General features: G+C 39.0%; 1 protein-coding gene across 1 annotated transcript in view; it reads left to right on the forward strand.

The window, feature by feature from the left end:
• The first annotated feature begins 378 nt into the window (after positions 1 to 378).
• Positions 379 to 21,533, forward strand: part of Slco4c1 (solute carrier organic anion transporter family member 4C1) — a 50,573-nt gene continuing 29,418 nt past the window's right edge. The window contains exons 1-2 of the mRNA XM_090331580.1: positions 379 to 762; positions 4,140 to 4,403. Of these exons, the coding sequence (XP_090187706.1) occupies positions 414 to 762; positions 4,140 to 4,403 (613 nt within the window). The 5' untranslated portion in view covers positions 379 to 413. The remainder of the gene's footprint in view (positions 763 to 4,139; positions 4,404 to 21,533) is intronic.

Consider the following 21,533-nt stretch of genomic DNA (forward strand, 5'->3'; position numbering starts at 1 on the left):
GTCCCCTGGGCTCCGGGACGGAGGTCCCAGCGCGCCCCCGGCGCCCCCCTCACCTGGCGGCCGCTTCCGATCGGTCGCCCCCGCAGCGCGTTCCGGTTGGTTCCCGCGGTGACAGGTGTGGCGCCAGGGCGCTCGGACCTCCGGGCCTGCAGGCGGGCGGCCGCGCCGGGCCGCCGCGCGGGGTCCCGAGTGCCGCGAGGGGAGGGTCCGCACCGCGCCGCCGCCCCCGCCGGCGCCCCGCCGCCGCCGCCGCCGCCCCCGCCGCCGCCGCCGCGCTAGAAGTGGGAGGACCGGGAGGCGGGAACTGGTCGCGCCGCCGGCTCCTGTCACCTGTCGAGGGGAGGCGCCACACAGGAACCTGGCTTTGGGCCGCCGGGAGCGCTCCGCCGGAGTCCCGAGGAGCGCTCCTGACCATGAACGGCGCCAAAGGTATCGAGAACCCGGCATTCGTCCCCAGCAGCCCGGACACCCCGCGCCGCGCGTCCGCATCGCCCTCCCGGGTCGAGGTCTCGGACTTGCCTACCGACACCCCGGGAGAGGATTCGCCGCCGCCACCTCCGGAGTCTCTTGAACCCCAGAAGTCGTCCGAGCCGCCGCCGCCCACCTCGACTCCCTCGGATGCCCCGGAGCCGCCGGGGCCGCCGCCGTCCGAGTACGAGGAGGGTCCTTGCGGCTGGAGGAACTTCCACCCGCGCTTCGTGCAGCACTGCAACACGCCCCGAGGCTTTCTGCTGTACTACTGCCTCCTGGCCCTCACGCAAGGTGAGGTCCCGCGCGCGCGCCGGGGGCGGGGGGGGGGGCGCCCGCCCGGCCGGCCGGCCGGCCCACCGCGGCGGAGAGGCGCCGAGCGGGCCGCGGCCCGGGGCCGGGCGGGTGCGGAGGGATCCCACCCCCACCGCGGCGCGAGCGCGGCCGGGGCTCGGGGCCTGGGAACCCGCACGCGCTCCTCACCCCCTCCGCCGCCGCCGCGTCCGGTCTGCCCACGGGGTCCGGCCCTCCACACGCCTCCCTCATTGCGACACTCTCTGGTGTTTCTACCCAAGTTTGCCTCCCTGCGGAGGGGAAATAGGAGAGGGGAACGTTCCGGTGTGTGTGTGTGGGGGGGGGGTTAATCTTGTCTATACTATAGAATCTTTCCTTTTTGTTTATTTATTTTTCCTAAATCCTTAAAGAGATTTTTCTCCACTGTGTATCCCTCCCCCCCTCACCCCCAGCCAAAGGGTTGAATACCTTTGCAGAGAAGGGTAAAGGATGCTTAACCAAAGGAAAAAAGGATTGTGTGGGATGTGTATCGCCCATTATCTAGTTAATCACAGGAGTTTTCCAGTATCTGTTTTGTTCTAGGATCTCATTTCCCTTTCTCTTGGGAGTTACGGATTAAGCTCAGGTCTATACCCTGAGGAGTTTACAGTTGAAACCAGGATTGGAGGGAGGGAGGGGTGTGGTGGAGGTGGAGGCCAAGAGGGAAGGCCCCTTTGAAAAGTTAGTAAGGAGAAGTTTGCTAAGCCCCTGTTTCCCCTAAGGGAAGGGTTGACAGAAATGGGAAGTTACTTTGAGGTGACAAAAGAAGCTGCATGACACATTTATAAAGTAGAAAATCTTAAAGGAGAGGTCAACAGTTTGAATTTGATTTGTAGGTGTGTGTGTGTGTGTGTGTGTGTGTGTGTGTGTGTGTGATTTGACCCATAGTCTCAAAATATTTTCTGTCTCATGATCTATATAAGACAGTATAGAACGTGCCAAATATTGTGGGATACGATTTTTTTTTCCTCTCCCTCCTCCTCTCCTTTTCTGTCTTATTTATTGACTGTACTGCAGTTTGAACTAGAGCAGTTTTTCACTGGAGGCCTCCCCCCAGATTGGAAAAAAAAATGTTTCTAAGTTAATAGAAAACTAAATCAAAGACTATTAATACCTGTTCTTATTGCCACTTCCTGCCTTCAAGGAGATCATACCTCATGCTTTTCACGTGTTAAGTGCTAAGTGTTTGCAATTGCAAGTTGACTCTTCTACCTAAGATTTCAAATGATGAAATGTTTCCCTTCCCCACATTTCTTTCTGGGAAGTTTGTCTTCAGTAAAGCTGTCAGATTGGTGATCTAAAATCAGAGGTTGTAAAGCATTGAGTGCAAAGGAATACAAAATTTAAGAAGTTGGAACACAAAAAGTCCTTTGTTTATTCTGATATTTCTAAGTTATTCCAATTTGTCATTTGAAATCTAATACAGTTGTTAAATTGGTCAACATAATTGATATTCTATCTAGACATCCACAATCTAGCCAGGCACTGTGGTTCACACCTGTAATTCTAGCTCCTCAGGTGGCTGAGATCTAAAAATTGAGGTTTGAAGCTAGCCTGGGCAGACAAATCTTAGAAATTCTTAACCTTTATTAACCAGTATATAAAAAACCTGGTAGTGGAGGTATGGGTCAAGTGAAAAAGCACCAGTCTTAGGAGGAATGTGAAGAACTAAGCAAGAACAGAAAGCCCTGAGTTTGGGCTGGGAAAGTGGCTTAGTGGTAGAGTGCTTCCCTAGTGTATGAAGCCCTAGGTTCAATTCCTCAGTACCACATACACAGAAAAAGCCACCAGAAGTGGTGCTGTGACTCAAAGTGGTAGAGTACTAGCCTTGAGCAAAAGAAGCTCAGGGACAGTGCCCAAGCCCTCAGTTCAAGCCCCAGAACTGGCACGCACACACACACACACACACACAAAGCTCTGAGTTTAAGCCCCAATATGCCAACACACACAAAAATGGCCTAACCTGAGATGAAAATGACCCAGTAATTTAATTTGTGATTTAGTATAAGCTTTAATGACTGAAAACATTGCTACTTTGCTTCTCAAAAATGATTCATCATTTCTTTTGTTATTAACAGATGCTTAATTGGGGAGAAAAACCAGAATGGCAAATCAGTTTAATGCAACAGTTTTCAGAGATGAATTTTTTTTTTGCGTGTAATTGCCTAACTTTCTAGCATCATGCACTTACCACTAATGTAGCTTAAGCATTACTAACTACATGAGTGTGTTAGGACATATGAGGGTAAAGTTTTTAATCAGGCTGGCCTCAGAGTTTGGAGTAGCCAGAATCACAGGCATGGACCATCATGCCTGGCTGGAGAGGACATTTTTAAAACTGATCAAAATTGGATTTTCAGTCTTTGTTTCTATTTTGGTCTTTTATTATAATTATAGTAAGGTAATGGAGTGCAAGAATTTCTTTTATTTCTTCTTTTTTGAATATAATTTAGAATATTAATAGTTAAGAAAACATTCTTAGCTTATGTTTATTTCTACTCAAGAATCCTGTAAGTATAAGTTTAAACTTAGTGTGACAATTCACATCTGTAATCTCAGCCTTCCTAAGGGTAAACGCTGTGGAAGATCTCAAGTTTAAAGTCAGCCTAAGCTTCATCTCCAAACCCCATGGGCAAGAGGGAGAAACAAGAACAAAACCAAAACAAAACTTTAATATTTATGAAGATGATAACAAAATTCAAGAATTATGGAGAGTTCACTTTCCCCTTCTTACAGCAAAGTCAAGATAAAAATCTGATTAGGAGGCAATTTATCATTAGAATAATGGATGGTGTTACTCTGGTCTTATTTGTTCTCTTCTAGATTCATTTTTAAAATATATATATATGTATTTCTATGTGTATCTGTTTAAATATAGATATATACGTATACATAGATATACATGTACACATACATACATACATACATATATAGATATATCTATGTATACCTATGTATAGGTTTGTATACCTATATATAGGTATGCATAGCTATGTATAGGTATATACGTGTGTGTATATATATATATATTTGCCAGTCCTGGGGCTTGAACTAAGGGCCTAAGCACTGTCTCTGAGCTTCTTTTACGCAAAACTAGAGCTCTATTACTTGAGCCACAGCACCACTGTCGGTTTTTTCTGTTTATGTGGTACTCAGCAATGGAACCCAGGATTTCACGCATGATAGACAAAAAATCTACAGTGTCATATTCCCAACCCATTCTTCATTTTTTTTAATGCAAGATAGAACCAAGTTTCGTATACTAGGTTAATCATCTTAATCTATATAGTAAAGTGATAATAATGCATATAAATTTTCTTTTCCTTTTTTTTTTTAAGGTATTGTAGTGAATGGCCTGGTGAATATTAGCATTTCCACCATTGAGAAACGCTATGAAATGAAGAGTTCCCTGACCGGCTTGATATCATCCAGCTATGATATTGCATTCTGCTTGTTGTCGCTATTTGTGTCATTCTTCGGTGAAAGGGGTCACAAGCCCCGGTGGCTTGCATTTGCTTCATTCATGATAGGACTGGGAGCACTTGTATTTTCCTTGCCACAGTTTTTCAGTGGAAAATATACGCTGGGGTCTGTTTTTGAAGGTAAGTTTCTGTTGTATTTGAAAGCTAGCAGTATGCAAGTTAAACATTTATTCTGTACTACAACCTACCCATACTGTGTTACCTTTCCAGGAAGGTATGAATCCCTGTCTCTCCTCATTGCCTCGTTTGGTCTGTGAATTGTGTGAGGCAGACGATTGCAGGGATAAACTGCACATTGTCTCAGTATTTTCTGAGTTTTAATCCTCTGATTTTCATTCTCTGGCATACAATCCCTCTTACAAAGGTGTTGTGACCTCATGAGTTCTGTGATCTATAGTTTTCCTTTTCATTCTATTATTTACAGTGTTTAGAGCTCTACTCCCCCCGCACATTGTGAGTTCTTGATTTGAGACAATAAAGAGGTGACATTTATAGAAGAAAGACTTTTCTTAAGAACTGAAACTAGTTTTAGTTAGGGCTCTCCTTTTGAGACACCCCTAGTTTCAGAGAAAATCTCTAGTTTTGGTTTGATGTTGCTCTGTCAGATTAGACAAAGATTATTCAAACTCACAGAAAAATTTAATAATTTAATATTTTTCAAAGTACCATTTTTAATGGCAAAAATTAGTGTAGAACTAGAGGACTGTGTTAATGAGAGTACACCTTGGCATTTTTGGCGGGGAGAGGGGGCCAGTCCTGGGGCTTGAACTCAGGGCCTCAGGACTATCCTTGGGCTTTCTCAAGGCTAGAGCTCTATCACTTGAGCTACCTCCAGCTTTTTCTATGTATGTGGTACTAAGGAATTGAACCCAGGGCTTCATGCATGCTAGGCAAGCACTCTACCATTAGACCAAACTCCCAGCCCCCACCGTTGCATTTTTATGTCCTTTTGGGGACTTGCAATAGCAGACTTTGAAATCATTAATAATAAAACTAGGTGGTTACAGAAGACTTCAGGAAGTATTTGTGTGTGGGGGGGGGGGTCATAGGGCTTGAACTCTGTCCTTGAGCTCTTTAGCTCAAGGCTACTACTCTACCCCTGGAGCCATAGCCTCACTTCCTGTTTTCTAGTGATTAATTAGAGGTAAGAGTCTCAAGGTCTTTAGTGCAGGGACTGGCTTTGAATCTCAGTCCTCAGACCTCAGCTTCCAGAGTAGCTAGGATTACAGGCCACTCGCCTAGCTTTAAGAGTTTTTAAGTAAAATCAAAAGCTCTTGAATAAGAGAGAAAGATGTTGGCATGGTTGTATCGTAGGCATCAATTTTAAATTTTCATAAATATAAAAATTAATTTAAGGGCTAGGAATGTGGCTTAGTAACTGAATACCTGCTTAGCATGTGTGAAGCCCTGGGTTCGTTTCCTTAGTACCACATAAACAGAAAAAGCCAGAAGTGGTTCTGTTGTTTAAGTGGTAGAGTGCTAGCCTTTAGCAAAAGAAATACAGGGACTGTGCCCAAGGCCTGACTTCAAGACCCAGGACTGACAATAAAACATAAAAAATTAAAAATTAATGTTCATGTTAATGAAAATTAATATGGAAGTGCTAGTCTCTCCCATAATCAGTTTCTAAATTATAAAATAATACAAATAAGATCATGTTTTTAATAACAAAGTATGCTATGCAGTGTGACTTTACCAGTGCAGTTCTTAGGTAAGTATACCAATTTTAGAAACACAAATAGAAGGTTTAAACATGGATAAATAGAGGATGCTTTTAAGACATGGTAGAGTTTTGGAATGCATAAGATAAGGAGATATGTGGTCAGTGGGAAGAGTAGTTTTATGAAATCTCGTTGATTGGACATGGTTCTATAAGGTAAATGTGACATAAATTAATTGGGATGATTTTAGGAGCAAGGTACAAATTGTAGCTTAGGCTCTAGCTTTACATCTCTGAAATCTAAATAGTCAGGAACAGTCTAAACTTTAATCTGCCACACAAGAACACATGGTACTGATCTATGATAGTGAAAATGGTTCTGTGTGAAGAACGTTTGGGTAGTAATCTTTGAGCTATTTCTAGATTCTTACCCTTCTGGTCAATCTGATGCTCTTCTTGTTCTTAATGTAAACAAATCTTGCTAAAACAATCTTTACTTTCTAAGCTCTTAACTCTTAAATTATCTTGTATTACACCAGCTTGGTCTGTCTTCCATGATTTTCTCAGTTTTAAATCTTGCAGTACTAGAGTTACAGTCAATGTCAAGAGTTTGTATTTCTCAAAGGGAAATGGCTACAAATTAAGGTGTATGTGTGTATGTGTGTGTGTCCCTGTGTGTCCAGAAAGTGAAGCTGAGATTAATACGGTCAGATAAGTTACTTATTACTATGTACTGTGAAGGTTGATGTTCTAGCTTATTTATTGTCATTCTAGTAGATCACCAAAGTAGAGAAGCTCAGATAAGTTACTTATTACTATGTACTGTGAAGGTTGATGTTCTAGCTTATTTATTGTCATTCTAGTAGATCACCAAAGTAGAGAAGCTCAGATAAGTTACTTATTACTATGTACTGTGAAGGTTGATGTTCTAGCTTATTTATTGTCATTCTAGTAGATCACTAAAGTAGAGAAGCTCACATTTCCTATATAACACTGAGATAAAAGCAATACAAGAAGTCATACATGCATGGTTATACATACCTTAAAGAGGCTGAAGCAGAAGGACTGTGAGTTCAAGGCTGACCTACGCTATATAGTGAGACCCTGTCTCAGAAACACTAAAAGCAGTTTATTTTGTCAGGACTTAATTATACCATTAGGAAAAATACACGACTAATTAACAAATAAATGAGATAATTAAGATTGAGACTAATTTACCAATGTGTAACTAGATGAGCTGCAATGGATACTATAGTAATACTGGATAACAAGGGACTTTTTTTTTTTTCATGCTGAAGGAAAAACTTGACTAAGAGTCTTGGAGCTTGGTTCATTTTAGGACTGATTAGTTGGACCTAGCATGACCACAGTATGTGTCGATGTGTCCAGTAATGAGCCTGGAAAACCAGTGAGGCACTTAGTTGTTGAATGGAATACAGAGCAATACAAACAATAATACATGGATAAATTTTACAATAGAAAATTAATTTTTAAAATGATCATCTTGGCTAGAGTCTTGTTGGCTCACACCTGTAATCCTAGCATAAATCAAGATGCTGAGATTTAGAGGATCTTGGATTGAACCCTGACAGGGCAGAAAAGTACACTAGATTCCGTCTCCCAAATAACCATCAACATATAACCAGAAGAAAGTTGAAGGAGCTTAATTGGTATAGTGCTGATTGAGCAAACATGAGCACTGAGTTCAAAACCCCAGTACTATCACAAACAATGTAAAATAAAGTCCAAAATAAAGCAATCAGTTTGGGCTTGTACAATTCTGAAAGGCAAGAGGAAATAGGGAAGAAATCACCAGGAAGTGTTTTTTGTTGTTGTTGTTGTTTGCTTTTTTTTTTTTTAAACCATGGTCCAGGTGATATGATACAATAGTCCAGGAGATAAAAAGGTGGCTGGGCCTGTGTTGATAATAATAGGTATCTGGAGGATAACTGGTAAATATTTTAGAGGAAGAAAAGGTAAGAATCACTATTGGATTTGTTGTGAAGGAGGAATGCATTTTCTCTCTTTGAATGTGAGAGAAGAGGTAGAGGAGAATCAGGAGTAGAAATAGAACTCAGTTTGGACTTGATATAGTATGAAGTACATATTACATTACACAATGTATATACACAATATATCTCCTTGGAAATATTTACCTAAATGTTCATTCGTTACGCTTAATTCCTGCTAGTGCAAACCCTGGGTTCAAAGAACTTCCTCATTTTAATTTTTTACTGATGCTGTCACTGATTTTAGGATAAGGGCTATGTCAGTTACTCCCTATTAATGTATGAACGTGCCCAGATACATTTTTCCTTTTTTTTTTGGTTAGTTTTGGGACTTGAATTCTCGGCCTGGGCTTTGACCCTGACTTCTTGAGTTCAGAGCTACTGGCCTACCCCTTGAACCACAGTGCTACTTCTCGTTTTCTGGTGGTTAATTGGAGATAAGTGTCTCATGGACTTTATAGTGCCCAGACTTTTTAGTACCCAAGCGAGCTGCTCTTTGAACCGCAATCCTCAGATCTCAGCCTCCTGAGTAACCAGAATTATAGGCGTGAACCATGGTACCTGGCCATTTTTCCTTTTATACTTCTCCATTCTTTTTCATTCTAAAGTCCTTTATTATCAGAAATATCAATTTGTATGTGTGAGTATGTGTGTTTAGAGGCTCACAACATAATAGATATATAATTCAGTTTGAATTGCATGAAACATTAGAAAGACCCAGACAATTAGAAATGGAATGCTTCTTCTTTTTTGTTTTGTTTTGTTTTGTTTGTGGGTCTTGGGGCTTGAACTCTGGGCCTGGGCATTGTCCCTGAGCTCTTCAGCTCTAGGCTACAGCCCTACACCTGGAGTCACAGTGACATTTCCCGTTTTTCTTGTGTTTAATTGGAGATAAGAGTCTCACATTCTTTAGTGCTCAATTTGGCTTTGTATTTTGATCCTCAGATCTCAGCTTCCTGAGTAGCTGGGATTATAGGTGTGAGTAGTGCTTTCTCAAGGCTAGAGTTCTACCACTTGAGCCATAGCACCACTTCCAGCTTTTTTTTTTTTTGCCAGTCCTGAGCTTGAGCTCAGGGCCTGAGCATTGTCCTTAGACTTTATCAAGGCTAGAGCTCTACCACTTGAGCCTTAGCACCACTTCTGGCTTTTTTTCTATGTATGTGGTACCGAGGAATCGAACCTGGATCTTTGTGCATGCTAGGCAAGCACTCAACCACTAGGCCAAACTCCCGGCCCCATTCCAGCTTTTTCTGTGTATGTGATACCAAGGAGTCGAACCTGGGTCTTTGTGCATGCTAGGCAAGCACTCTACCACTAGGCCAAACTCCCAGCCCTGACCTTTATTTAATATGAAATAACCCCTTGGGGATGTTGTGATTAACAATGGCTAAAACTAATTCTAGATCTTATGCTTAATTGAATGCTTAGAAAATTTCTTTGCTAATTTTATGCTTATTGTTCATTGTAGGTTATTACCTATTTTGAGTAATTCTTTTTTACTCATTTTAAGAAGTTAAAATAATACTCTGAATTTTGTTAAAGCATGATAGCTTGTTTGTTCATGCTGATAAATCTACTTTTGTAAATATGAAAAGCTGGAACATAGAACCATTATTTGTGTAACCGCAAAAGTATAGAAGAAACTATATGTCAATGGAAAAGAAAAAGAGATAACTTCAAAATTTCTTATTAATTAGGAGCAATGGGAACATCTTAAGTGATATACTATAGAAAAGTATAATGTTATGTAGGCAGAGATACCATTGAGAAAGAAGTTTATTAATTAAAATGATAGATACAGTTTAATTTGAAATCAACACTGAGGAAATTAATGAATTTTTATGTACATATGTTTGTTTGAAGAAATTGCTTACTTTTAGTGAGTTAATTTCTAGGAGGAGATTGAAGCAATCTAATAGTACATAGATGGAAACAAAACATGAAATATGATAGCATGGATAATTTTTATAAGAGGTTTATAGTAGTAAAAGGTCAACAAAGTACCAGTGGCTCACCCTTATAATTCTAGCTACTCGGAAGGCTGAACTCTGAAGATTATGGTTTGAAGCCAGCCTGGACAGGAAGGTCCCTGAGATGCTTCACATCAATTAATCTCCTAAAAGCTGAAAGTGGAGTTGTGGCTTAAGTGGTAGTGGGACTGTTCCCAGGTATCCAGTGCAGCAGCATGCACACACACAACTCACAAAGAGTGTTACCAAAAGGTAGAAAGGTATAAATATACCTTCATTTTCTATTGCTTTGTAAAAAATAGGAAAAATGAATAAAATAAAAATAAAGTGGGTTTAGGCCGGATGAGGTTGCCCAAGCAATCCTAGTTACTCAGGAGGCTGAGATCTGAGGATCAAGGTTCAAAGCCAGCCCAGCCACAAAAGAACCTGAGACTCTTATCTCCAATTAACCTTTAGAAAATGGAAAGTAGAACTTGGCTCAAGGGTAGGGTGGTAGCCTTGAGCTGAAAAGCTCAGGAACAGCCCTATGACCATCTCCCCCCAAAAAGAATAAAGTGGGTTTGGGAGAATTTTTTGTTGCAGGAGAATTATAAATAGAAACAAAGTTTAGAGATATATAACTTTGAAGCTGAGTAGTTCATCACAGGAAAGTTTTAGTTGTATGGGCTACAAAAGAAACAGAGAGACAGACAGACAGACAAAAGACAGAGACAGAGAGCTTGCTTCTATACCAACCAAACATGGAATTATTAAAAGTAGGTATTTTGAGCAGGGCACAGTGCTCACACCTTTAATCCTAGCTATTCAGGAAGCCGAGATCTGAGGATCCAGGTTCACTAGTGAATGTTCCACTTTTACCTCCAATTAATCACGAAAAAATGGGAAGTGGAGTTGTGGCTCAAGGGGTAGTGCAGATGCTTTGAGCTGAAGAGCTCAGGGACAGTGCCCAGGCCCAGAGTTCAATTTCCATGACCTCCTCCCCCCAAAAATGCAAAGTATTTTGGAGAGAAAGCATTGATTTTGTTATTTGAACTCAGGACCTCACATTTGCTATATCATTGCTGTAGCGCTGAGCTATTCCAACAGTTCCTTAAGTTCATTTTTCCTTTTCTTATTTGTGTATCTATTATAAATTATGGAATGGTCAGATTGAAGAAGACTAGGGATTAAAAAAATCCTGTAGCTTTGCAACTACTAATTCAACAGAATGATTTATTTTTACTAGGTCTGTGAGCATTCTTCCTTTTGTTATTCCTTCTTCTTTAGTAGAGATCCCTTTCTAGGCTGGAAGATATAATGGTGCAATAAAAAATATTAAAATATAGTTTTCAAAATGAAAAGAGTTGTTAGAGATATCAAGTACCCTAGATAAAATTGTAACTTTTATATTAGAGGCATTTTAATCTCCCCCACCCCCACTTACTCAGATACTTTAAACTAGACAGATGACTGACTTTATTGAATGATGACTTGTGGATGCATTTCTTCAGGAAGTCTGGAATAGCACTTGAAAATCAATATTTTCTTAGAAAATATATTATCCAGATTATCATAGCCCAATTCTGAAAACACATTGTCAGTTTAGTGGCTCATTATATTGTGAGATCTTCAACTGTGGGAAAAGAGAAAAGTTTTCATTTTAGGATTTTTAAAAATGTCATCTTTTAAAATGGGAGTCTCACAACCACTATGAAATAATAGCTGTTTTTTGTCTTTTATCTTTTTTTCCTAAGTTACTTTATTGTTTTAGAGGCGATGCACAGTTGAGCTATCTGTATACACAAGAGGTATCAAGTACATTTTCTTTCATGCAGTGTCATCTGTTCCCTCATTCTCTCCCATTCCTGCCCTCTCATCTCCATTCATGAGTTGCATAATTCACTTTCATCACTGTCCAGTGTGCTCCACCACTGTACTTTTTTACTTTTCCCTTTGGTTCCGTGCTTTTCCTCCACCTTTCCACAGATGTGGACAAGAGTGCACTCTATGTAAATCATCAGAAAAAGAAAAAAAATAAGAAAAAATACTAACTGCTTGAACATAGCCAGTACTATTGAAATCCAAATGACTTAATTTTAAAATAAAGCTTACAGAGAAAAATATGTAGGAAAAATATCATCAATGAGATATTAGCATAAACCCTGTATTGGTCATAACCTATCCTTTGCTTGTTCTTTGTACTTTAAAAGTTCATGATCTTCATCAAGGGTGAAAACATGTTTTAGCACTGTCTAAACTATGATAATCTGCAGGGCTTAATTTCTGGACAGTATTGAGTATGTTCAAAATCTGTTCCATGGTTGGGCAAGGAGTTTGGCCTGGTGGTAGAGTGCTTGTCTAGTATGCGCGAAGACCGGGGTTCAATTCCTTCATCCTTTGTACATAGAAGAAAAGAACCGGAAGTGGTAATGGCTTAAGTGGTAGAGCTCTAGGCTTAAGAAAGCCCAAGGACAGTGCTCAGGTCCTGAGTTCAAGGCCCAGGACTGGCAAAATAAATCTGTTCCATGGTTAAGTGGGTTGAACAAAAGTGAAAGATTTATAGATGTCCTACTGTATCAACATAAAAATATAGCATAAAATGCCAACATAAAAATAAAAATGCATTTTGTGTCTTTTTTTTGTCAGTTGTGAGACTTGAACTCTGGGCCTGGGCTCTGTCCCTGAGCTTTTTGCTCAAGGCTGCCCCTTGAACCACAGCATCACTTCTGATTTTCTGGGGGTTAATTGGAGATAAGAGTCTCACAGACATTAGTGCCCTGTTTGGCTTTGAAGCGCAGTCCTCAGATCTCAGCATGCTAAGTAGTTAGGATTACAGGCATAAGCCACTATGCGTGGCTTGTGTCTTTTTTTTTCTTTTTCTTTTTCTTTTTTTTTTTTGCCAGCCCTGGGACTTGAACTCAGAGACCTGGGTGCTCTCCTTGAGCTTTTTTCAAGGCCAGCAGTTTTACAAAAACTACTTGAACCACAGCACCTCTTAGGCTTTTTCTGTGTATATGGTACCAAGGAATTGAACCTCCTGCTTGTAGCCATTATTCTGCTTCCACCCCTCCCTTTATAATTCCTCTTCGAGGTTCTAGTGACATTTTCTATTTGTACTGCATCTAAGCAACCTTTATAAAGTTTAAAAACTTCATTCTGATGAGCATCAAGAACAATTAGCATGGTAAGGTAATTATATTTTTTGAGCTGTCATGATGATTCATGCCCACAATGCCTAGATCTTAGGAGGTAGAGATCAGGAGCCTCACAGTTCAAGACAAATTTTGGCAGAAAGTTAGTGAAATCTCATCTCACAAAGCAAGTTGGACATGGTGTACACACCTATGATCCTAGGAAACAGCGAGGATGGTGGTTTAAGCCCAGCCCTGGCAAAAATGTGTGAAATCTTATTTGAAAAATGACTAAGGTGAGATCAAAAGCTATATAATGAATAAATGGATCCCTTCTCATATTGTATAAGGATTTCTTTAATAGACTGAAGTGAAAGTAGGCAATGATAGATAAAGACAGTTTGAGATTTACTGGTCACATTTTCCAAAACTAGTTCTAAAGAATAATGTCTGTCTTTCTGTCTCTGTACTCTGAAAGGACATTGCCAGTTTTAAGGGACGAAAAAAAAAAAGTCTTTACGAAATAGTATATTAATTTCATATAAATTAGGTACAATAGAAGTACCAAGACAATTTCCATGTTTTCCTTGAAGAAGTAGCAATGAATTCTGAAAGAGCTCTACTGAATCAGGAAGAAAAAAAATATTTACCAGAGGCAAAACGTATTTTTCTATAAATGACCATGGGTAACATTTGAGATCTGAGACATTTTGCAATGTAAAAAAGGAAGCTGAAATGAGAAGCATTTTCAGAAATAGTAGTGAAGTTCTTTAATATTTTTCTTTGGTTTGTGTCATGAGTGATTGCTATAACGTTGATTTCACTGCTGTATTTCTAGTTCAGTGTGAGAATGCAACATCCTGTTTGGGTTGGGCGTTATTTCTGTTCACATATAAAGTCAAAATAGTTGGTAGGGCCTTCAAACCATAGGCATAGTGATGTGTCCACAAGAGATAATGGGTTTTGTAGCTTCCTCGGAAAGATTGGTAAAAATGCGGTTTGTGGGATGGTAAAAAAAAAAAAAAAAAGAAAGAAATTTTGTTTTTGTAGTCATGGTTCTTAAAAGTGTAAAAAAATGCCCAGTGTTTTACTTAATTTTTTCATTTCATTGATGCTAATACACATTTTATTTAATGAAAGTTTGGATTGTGTAGCATTGTGATTAGGCTCATGGAGAAGTGGATGTGGATATCTGCTGGCACACTGTATGACAGTATGTATAATCTTCATTTAGCTTTCTGCCAATAAGCAAGGATACCTGCAACACATGCTAATTTTTCTTTATTTTTTTGTTAGAATTCTTCAAATGAAACCATATATTTCTATAGATTTCTGTTTGGGAAATTTTTCAGTTAAAATATGTTCTCCCCCCAATGTCATTTTCCTTATGAATTTTAGGGATCTTCAAATATATTTCATTTGGGGTTAGTATAGGTAATTTGTGCTTCACAAAATTGGCCCATTTTAACTAAATTGTCACACTTGCTCTCCTTTTGCTGTCTTCAAGGGTCTGTAGTGAAGTCCCTGCATCTGGCACTGGTGGTATTCGTCTATTCTCTTTTTCTTCATCATTCTTGCTAGACATAGCCAGTTTCACTTATCTTTTCAATGAAAGGCTTTCAGTTTTATTGATTGTCTATTTTCTTATTTAAAAATTCATTGATATATATGCATATATATGTATATATATATGCATATATATGCACATCCTTTTGCTTACTTTAGGCATAATTTGTTCTTTTTTTCCTCTTGGTTAACATGAGACTTATATTATCAATTTAGATTTTCTTGTTTTTATTATAAGTTTTCTCTCAGTTTTGCTTTTCTCTATACTGCAATCATTAGATCATACTTTTCATTTGAATCTATGTATATATATATGTATATGTATATATGTATATACATATATGTGTGTGTGTGTGTGTGTGTGTGTGTGTGTGTATGTCCCCGGATGCTTTTCTTTTGACTCATAGATTACTTGAAACTGTGTTGTTTGATTTGTAAAATTTGAAGATTTTCCTATTGTCTTTTTGTTATTGATGCAATTAGTCAGAAAACATAATTAATAAGATTTTAATTCTTTTTATTTTATTGAAAATTGCCTTATGGTTCCAATTATGGTCTATCTTAAAAGTGTTCTCTGCACACTGTAAAATGAAGAATGTTCTGCCATTATTAGGGGGAGTCTATAGAAATGCCATTTTAGATTATCATGATAGACAGTGATGGTATTCTACATCCATGCTAATTTTCTGTCTAGTTCTATGTATTGCCCAGAGAAAGTCTTGAAATATATGAATGTAATTTGAATGTAAATTACATTTGAATTGAATTGAATGCTTGTCTGTATTTTTTACTCCATGATTTCCAGCTCTATTGTTGATGAATATGTATTTAAAATTACTGTTTTCCTGGTAGATCAACTATTTTTATAGTTTATGATCCTTTTCTGTTTCTGATCAGTATATTTTCTCTAAAGTCATCTTTTTCTCTCATATTGATATAATTTCCTACTAAATTTTGATTAGTATTTTAATGATATGCCTTTTTTATTGTATTTTATTATTGGGGTAATGTATAGAGGGGTTACAAGTACATTCCTCAGGTGCATTACTTCTCAAACCTTGCTACCCCTTCTCATGTTTTGTCCCTCACCCCCTCCAGTCATCTTGTTTTTCCCCTTCCCTATTTCAAATAAAAAATATATATGCAATATTCAGGGTAGCTTTAAGTCAGGTATAGTAACCACATGAGATTAATCATAAGGGGGGAAATAAGAAATAAATAACTTCACATAGTACATTAAGAACAACAATCACAAAGATAAACCTCTTGTTTCCATATCCTAGAGTTCATTTCATTTAGTCTCATCCTGTATGACCATATGCCTTTTTAAATGTCCTTTTAAATTTCAGCCTATACATATCTTTACAGTTGAACTGAGTCATGTAGACTGTACCTATTATAGTTTATTAATCCATTCAGAATATCTGTGTGTGTATGTATGTGTGCTTAACTACATATAACTATGTATCATAAGTTGAACTAAGAGCCTTGCATTTGCATTAGGCTTTCTTACTCACAACATGCATTCCACCACTTGAGCTATGCCTCCATTCTGGCATTTTGATTGTTTATTGGAAGAGACTCAATTACTTTTCTGCTTGGCCTGGAGTTTGGCCTAATGATAGACTGCTTGCCTAACATGCACGAAGACCTGGGTTTGATTCCTTGGTACCACATGCATATTAAAAAGCCAAAAGTGGTGCTGTGGCTCAAGTCGTAGAGCTCTAGCCTTGAGAAAGCCCAAGGATAGTGCTCAGGCCCTGAGTACAAGCCCAGGACTGGCAAACACAAAACAAGCAAAACAAATCAAATACTTTTCTGCTTAAATTGGCTCTGAACTGCCACCTTGCAGGTCCTCGTCTCTTGTGTTATTAGGTTATAGACATGTACCACTAGCATCCAGCTCCAATGGTTATTTCCAGACTTACACTTTGACTAAAAGGTAGTGTTTTGAATGTATTTATTATATAGCTTTTTGAGTGTTCAAGGTTTTTCAGTCCATATTTATAAGTTATGACAGTCTTGTTATTAATATTATTAGACCAAGGATTTTATTCAAACTTCCTTCTTTTCTTTCTTGCCCTGCCACTGCTCTAATGGGTTTGAGGTAAGGTCAAGAGGCCCTTTATTATGACCACAATGAGAAGGAATCCCGGAGTTCTTGTTGATCTTGACTGAACGTAAAATGGAAAGGATTCATGTGATTGTTGAATCGTAGCTTTGAATGATCTGTTAATATTTCTTTCTTTGGACTAAAGTTATAGAAAGGGCATATTAGCTGTCCTGGTCATCACATTGGTGGCAGATCTTTTCGTTTAAGGATACAGGGAAAGTATAGAAACATTAACTGATAGAATTGGCCAGTTTCTGGGGTGGGGTGAGGGAAATGGGGACAAAAACATGAGAAGGGGTATCAGTGTGTATGAAGTAATGCACCCACTATCTGGAAAATGTAACTATAACCAACCCTCTATTAATTACAATAAAAAAAAGAATTGGCCAATTGCCAGAAGGGCTAAGTAGAATCCTCTGAACAAAATCGTAAACAACAAGTAATATTAAATTGTTAAGGGAATTAATTGGGAAATAAGAAGCTTAGTGACACTATAAAAGAAGAGATCATGCATTTGTGTAGTGCAGCTGCATGATAACAGAATGAAGAAAGATGGTCCTTCATTAGAAGTGTTTCTCATAGCAAAGACAATCTGGTGGAGATATTGTCTTGGATCCAGACTTTATATTTATTCAAGCATAAATAAGCACAGTCTTAGCTACCTAATACATAGCTATTGACCTTAGAGGTTCTTTGACTTTTGAGCTACGAAGCCAAGGTGGTTTCTTATGCTTGCTTGTTTCTTTCTTTTTTTTTTTCCCTTTTTGGTGAGGCCAAAATCTTTATTCATTCCCTTATAAATTTTGTCCAATTGTTTATATTTTAACCATCTTTAAAGCAATAGATCTTCATATTTAATCATACTTACATTCTCATAGAATTCAGTGTTATTTTTTTATTTTTATTTTTTTGCTTATTTGTTTTTGGTGATACTGGTATATGAACTCAGATCCTCACACTTACTAGTCTTGCTTTCTTAGCTGACTCTTTCCCACTTAAGCCACTCTTGAAGCTCTACATTTTGCTAGTTATGAACTTTTTCTGCCTGGACTGGCTTCGAATTGCTGTCTTTCATATCTTAGTCTCACATCTACTTATGATTAAGGGTGGAACCAAGGGGTTTGCTTTCCTGTGGGGAATAAAACTATTCCATCATTGTGATATCTCAGTATTATGTGAACCAACTTGATCTCTGTCATTATGTAGTCTTGAGCAGTATATGGTTCTCAGTTACAGCCAATGTGCTGTATGTGGAACCATTTTCATATTATTATTATCACAGCTTGGGTGGAGGATTCTTGTAGATAGTGAATAGAGACCATGGATGCCTGTCAGTATCATGCTATGCAATAGGAGAGTCCTCTACAACAAACAGTTATCTATACTTAAATGGCAATTTGCATTTCAGATACTTTAGAAAACCTATGCAGGCACTCGTGTAAATGATAAACCATAAAATCATTTATTTAGAGGCTTCCTGTAGCTATTGAACATATAGAATCTTGACAGCCCTAGTGGTCAAGCCTATGCTCTATTACAATACAGGCATACTGGGTGGTGTTCCTTTGGAGCCTATGGAGATAGCTTCTATTCCTTTTGTACAAACTTTAGCTTTTTCACTAGACAATGCATGAGTCTACCAACCAGATTTTAGTGAAGCATTAAAGAGAGAAGTTTTGTATTAGGTAAAGGCTTGTATATATTGCAGGCAGGAATGGTTAAAGAGAGAAGTTCTGTACTAGGTAAAGGCTTGTCTATATTGCAGGCAGGAGAGTAGAAGTAGCCTATGTCAGTCTCCATAGGGAAATCACAGTGAGGAGACACATTTTCATAATGTAATGAGACCATCACTTCTCTTTACCTATAACTATTCTTCATTTGTAAAGCAGTTGTTCCTTCTGTATGCTGGATGCTAGTTATATATTTCTCTTTATTTAAAAAAATTATTATTATTAAAAAATTATTATTTTTGGTCAGTCCTGGGGCTTGAACTCAGAGCCTGGGTACTGTCATTGAGCTTCCTTTGCTCAAGGCTAGCATTCTACCACTTCAGCCACATCTCTACTTCCTGCCTTTTTGGAGTTGTTTTTTTGGAGATAAAGAGTCTCTTGGACTTTTCTGCCTGGGGCTAAGAAGTTACTCAACCTCCTGAGTAACTAGGACTGCAGGCATGAACTATTGCCACCAGGCTTTTTATTATTTCTTAAATTGTCTTACATGCCAGTACAGAGCTGTGAACTTAGGATCTGGGCAGTGTTCCTTAGCTTTTTTTGCTTTGGCACATGAACTACAGCTCCACTTCTATTTGATGGTGAATTGGAGATACTAATCTTTTGGACTGTACTGCCTAGGCTGATTTTAAACTGTGATCCTCAGATATCAGCTTCCTGTGACGGTAGGATTACTGGGTTTATGCTATAAGTTAGACATATGACATTATCATGTGACCTGAATTTCTCACACTTTCCTAAACTTTATGGAAGGTAGTGTATACATGGAAGGTATTATTCATAGTTAAATTAAAGGGCTAGAGTAAGCAGTTGTGGAAGGTCCATGTAACTGCATGGACGAGCATCTTGCATTATTATACTTCTAGCTTTTGGTAACTTGTACTTCCTCTTTTGAAAATAGAGGAAGTACAAAAGGAGAAGTTTGCATGGTCTTACTACAAAAACCTGTGTCTTCATTGTTAAGATCTTATGGAAATTTCCTCATGGCTGGCTAAGAGAAGAAAGATTACAACCTGTTTTATAAAGAGTCTGAAAGGTATACCATGAACCACTATAAATGGAGTGCTCTGGATAGCAGCCTCAATTGGTCATGTTCCTAAGAAGCCATGGTAAATGGAACGTAATTGTTGCTCCTCTCCTTTCCGGGGCAGCAACACGGGAATGGGGAGGGACACACAGGGCCAGCCTGTAGTCCCCCAGGAGCCGAGCGAGATGGTAAGTGTCAAAGACCCAGCCCTCCCCCAATCACCAGGGAAGAAAAAACCACGCTGAGTCAGAAGCAGTGTTAACCATGAAAGCGCATCAGATCTCTCTGCTGATCTCTGCTGATCTCAGATGCTCTCTCTGATGCTCTCCTCCTTTATTGCGTCAGACAATTAGTTATATACTGTTAGGGTAGGAGAAGGTGGGCACTTGGAAGCTAGCCAATAGGAAGAGGGCCTCTGTGTTACCACTAAGGGTCTGGGTGGGGCTTTCAGGTACTGGGCAGACAGGTGCAGGAAAGCGCGCGAGACTTGAGCTGCTGCGAGACCCGCGAAACTGCGGGGGGTTCAATGGAGTCACTACACAGAGATGCCTTAAGAGAGGTATGCAAAAGACCAAATGCCTGGTCAAAGCCCTTTAATTGCAGCTGAGCCAGAATCAGGCCTCACAGATGGAGGCTAGGCCCCAACACGTAATGTTCAATAGAAGGAAAGAAAGTCTAAAATACAGATCTGTATCTATGCATGTGCAGCTCTAACAGATGAGCTGGTCAGACAAAAGCTTGACAAAAAACAGTAAGGCTGAGGAGGAGAATAAAGAGTATTAACCTGAGTATGTCTCCTGGAATAGGGCTGAGTATTAAGATAGTTTTGTTACTTACTTGTCAGTACTACATATGGGAAGTCATCAGGTTTTGAAAGAGGCCCTTAGAATGGACTGTCCATGTGAATGTCATTATTTTTGCCAGTTGTAATAATATTTTCAGGCAAAAAATAGCCATAATGATTTTTTATTAAAAGATTTTGTTAACACTGATTTTTTACATCATATTTCAAATGTCATGTTTAACAAACAAGTATTCAAGAAGGGAATCTCTATATGCAATCACTAGCACATAAATTTTATAACATAATTAAAATTAAGCTGAGTTTGTATGTCATAGATACATATTGATCTATATAATATAACCTTATGTCTATAGAGTATATATCCCATCACAGATTTTTATGGCTATGTAGTTTTATTTATATCTCCAAGATCATGTCAATGGCCTTGAATACCGAGTATTGAACTATCTCTCTTTTATCGTTTGAATCTAATATCCACATATCAAGAAGACCATGTGCCTTTTATTCCTTTGGTATTGACTTACCTCACTCAACTTGATTTGCTCTAGCTTCATACACTTCCCAGGGAATACTATTATTTTATCTTGTCTGCCGGCTATGTAGAATTGCATTGTACATTTGTACCACATTTTTGTATCCATTCATCTGTAGTGGGGCATCTGGGTTGTTTCCATTGCTTGGCTATTGTGAATTGTGCAGCAATGAACATGGCTGGGCAGGTGTCCTTATCATATCCTGGGTTATGTTGCTCAGCGTAGATGCCCAGAAGCCAAATGGCTGTGTCATAGGGAAGGTCTATTTTTAGGTTTTTGAGGATCCTCCAAGCTGCCTTCCAGAGTGGCTGTACTAGCTTATATTCCCACCAGCAGTGCAGTAGGGTTCCTCTTTCTCCACAACCCTGCCAGCATTTGTTGTTGTCTGAGTTAAGAATATTGGCCATTCTGATTGGGGTGTAAGGTGGTATCTTAGGGTTGTTTTTATTTGCATTTCCCTTATGACCGTGGATGATGAGCATTTTCTCATATGTTTTTCTGCCATTTTAACCTCTTTTGATAAGTCTCTCTTTAGTTCCCTTGCCCATTTAGTGATTGGTTTGTTGGGTTTAGGGGGGATTAGTTTCTTGAGTTCCTTGTAGATATTGGCTATTAAGCATTTGTGTGATGTATTATTAGTAAATATCTTTTCCCATTTGGTTGGCTGTCTTTCTCCTTTAGTAGCTATGGCTTTGTCTGTACAGAAACTTTTTATTTTTAGGTAGGC

This window comes from Megascapheus bottae, chromosome 4 (assembly GCF_031878675.1).
Source record: "Megascapheus bottae isolate mThoBot1 chromosome 4, mThoBot2.hap1, whole genome shotgun sequence".
Taxonomy (NCBI): domain Eukaryota; kingdom Metazoa; phylum Chordata; class Mammalia; order Rodentia; family Geomyidae; genus Megascapheus; species Megascapheus bottae.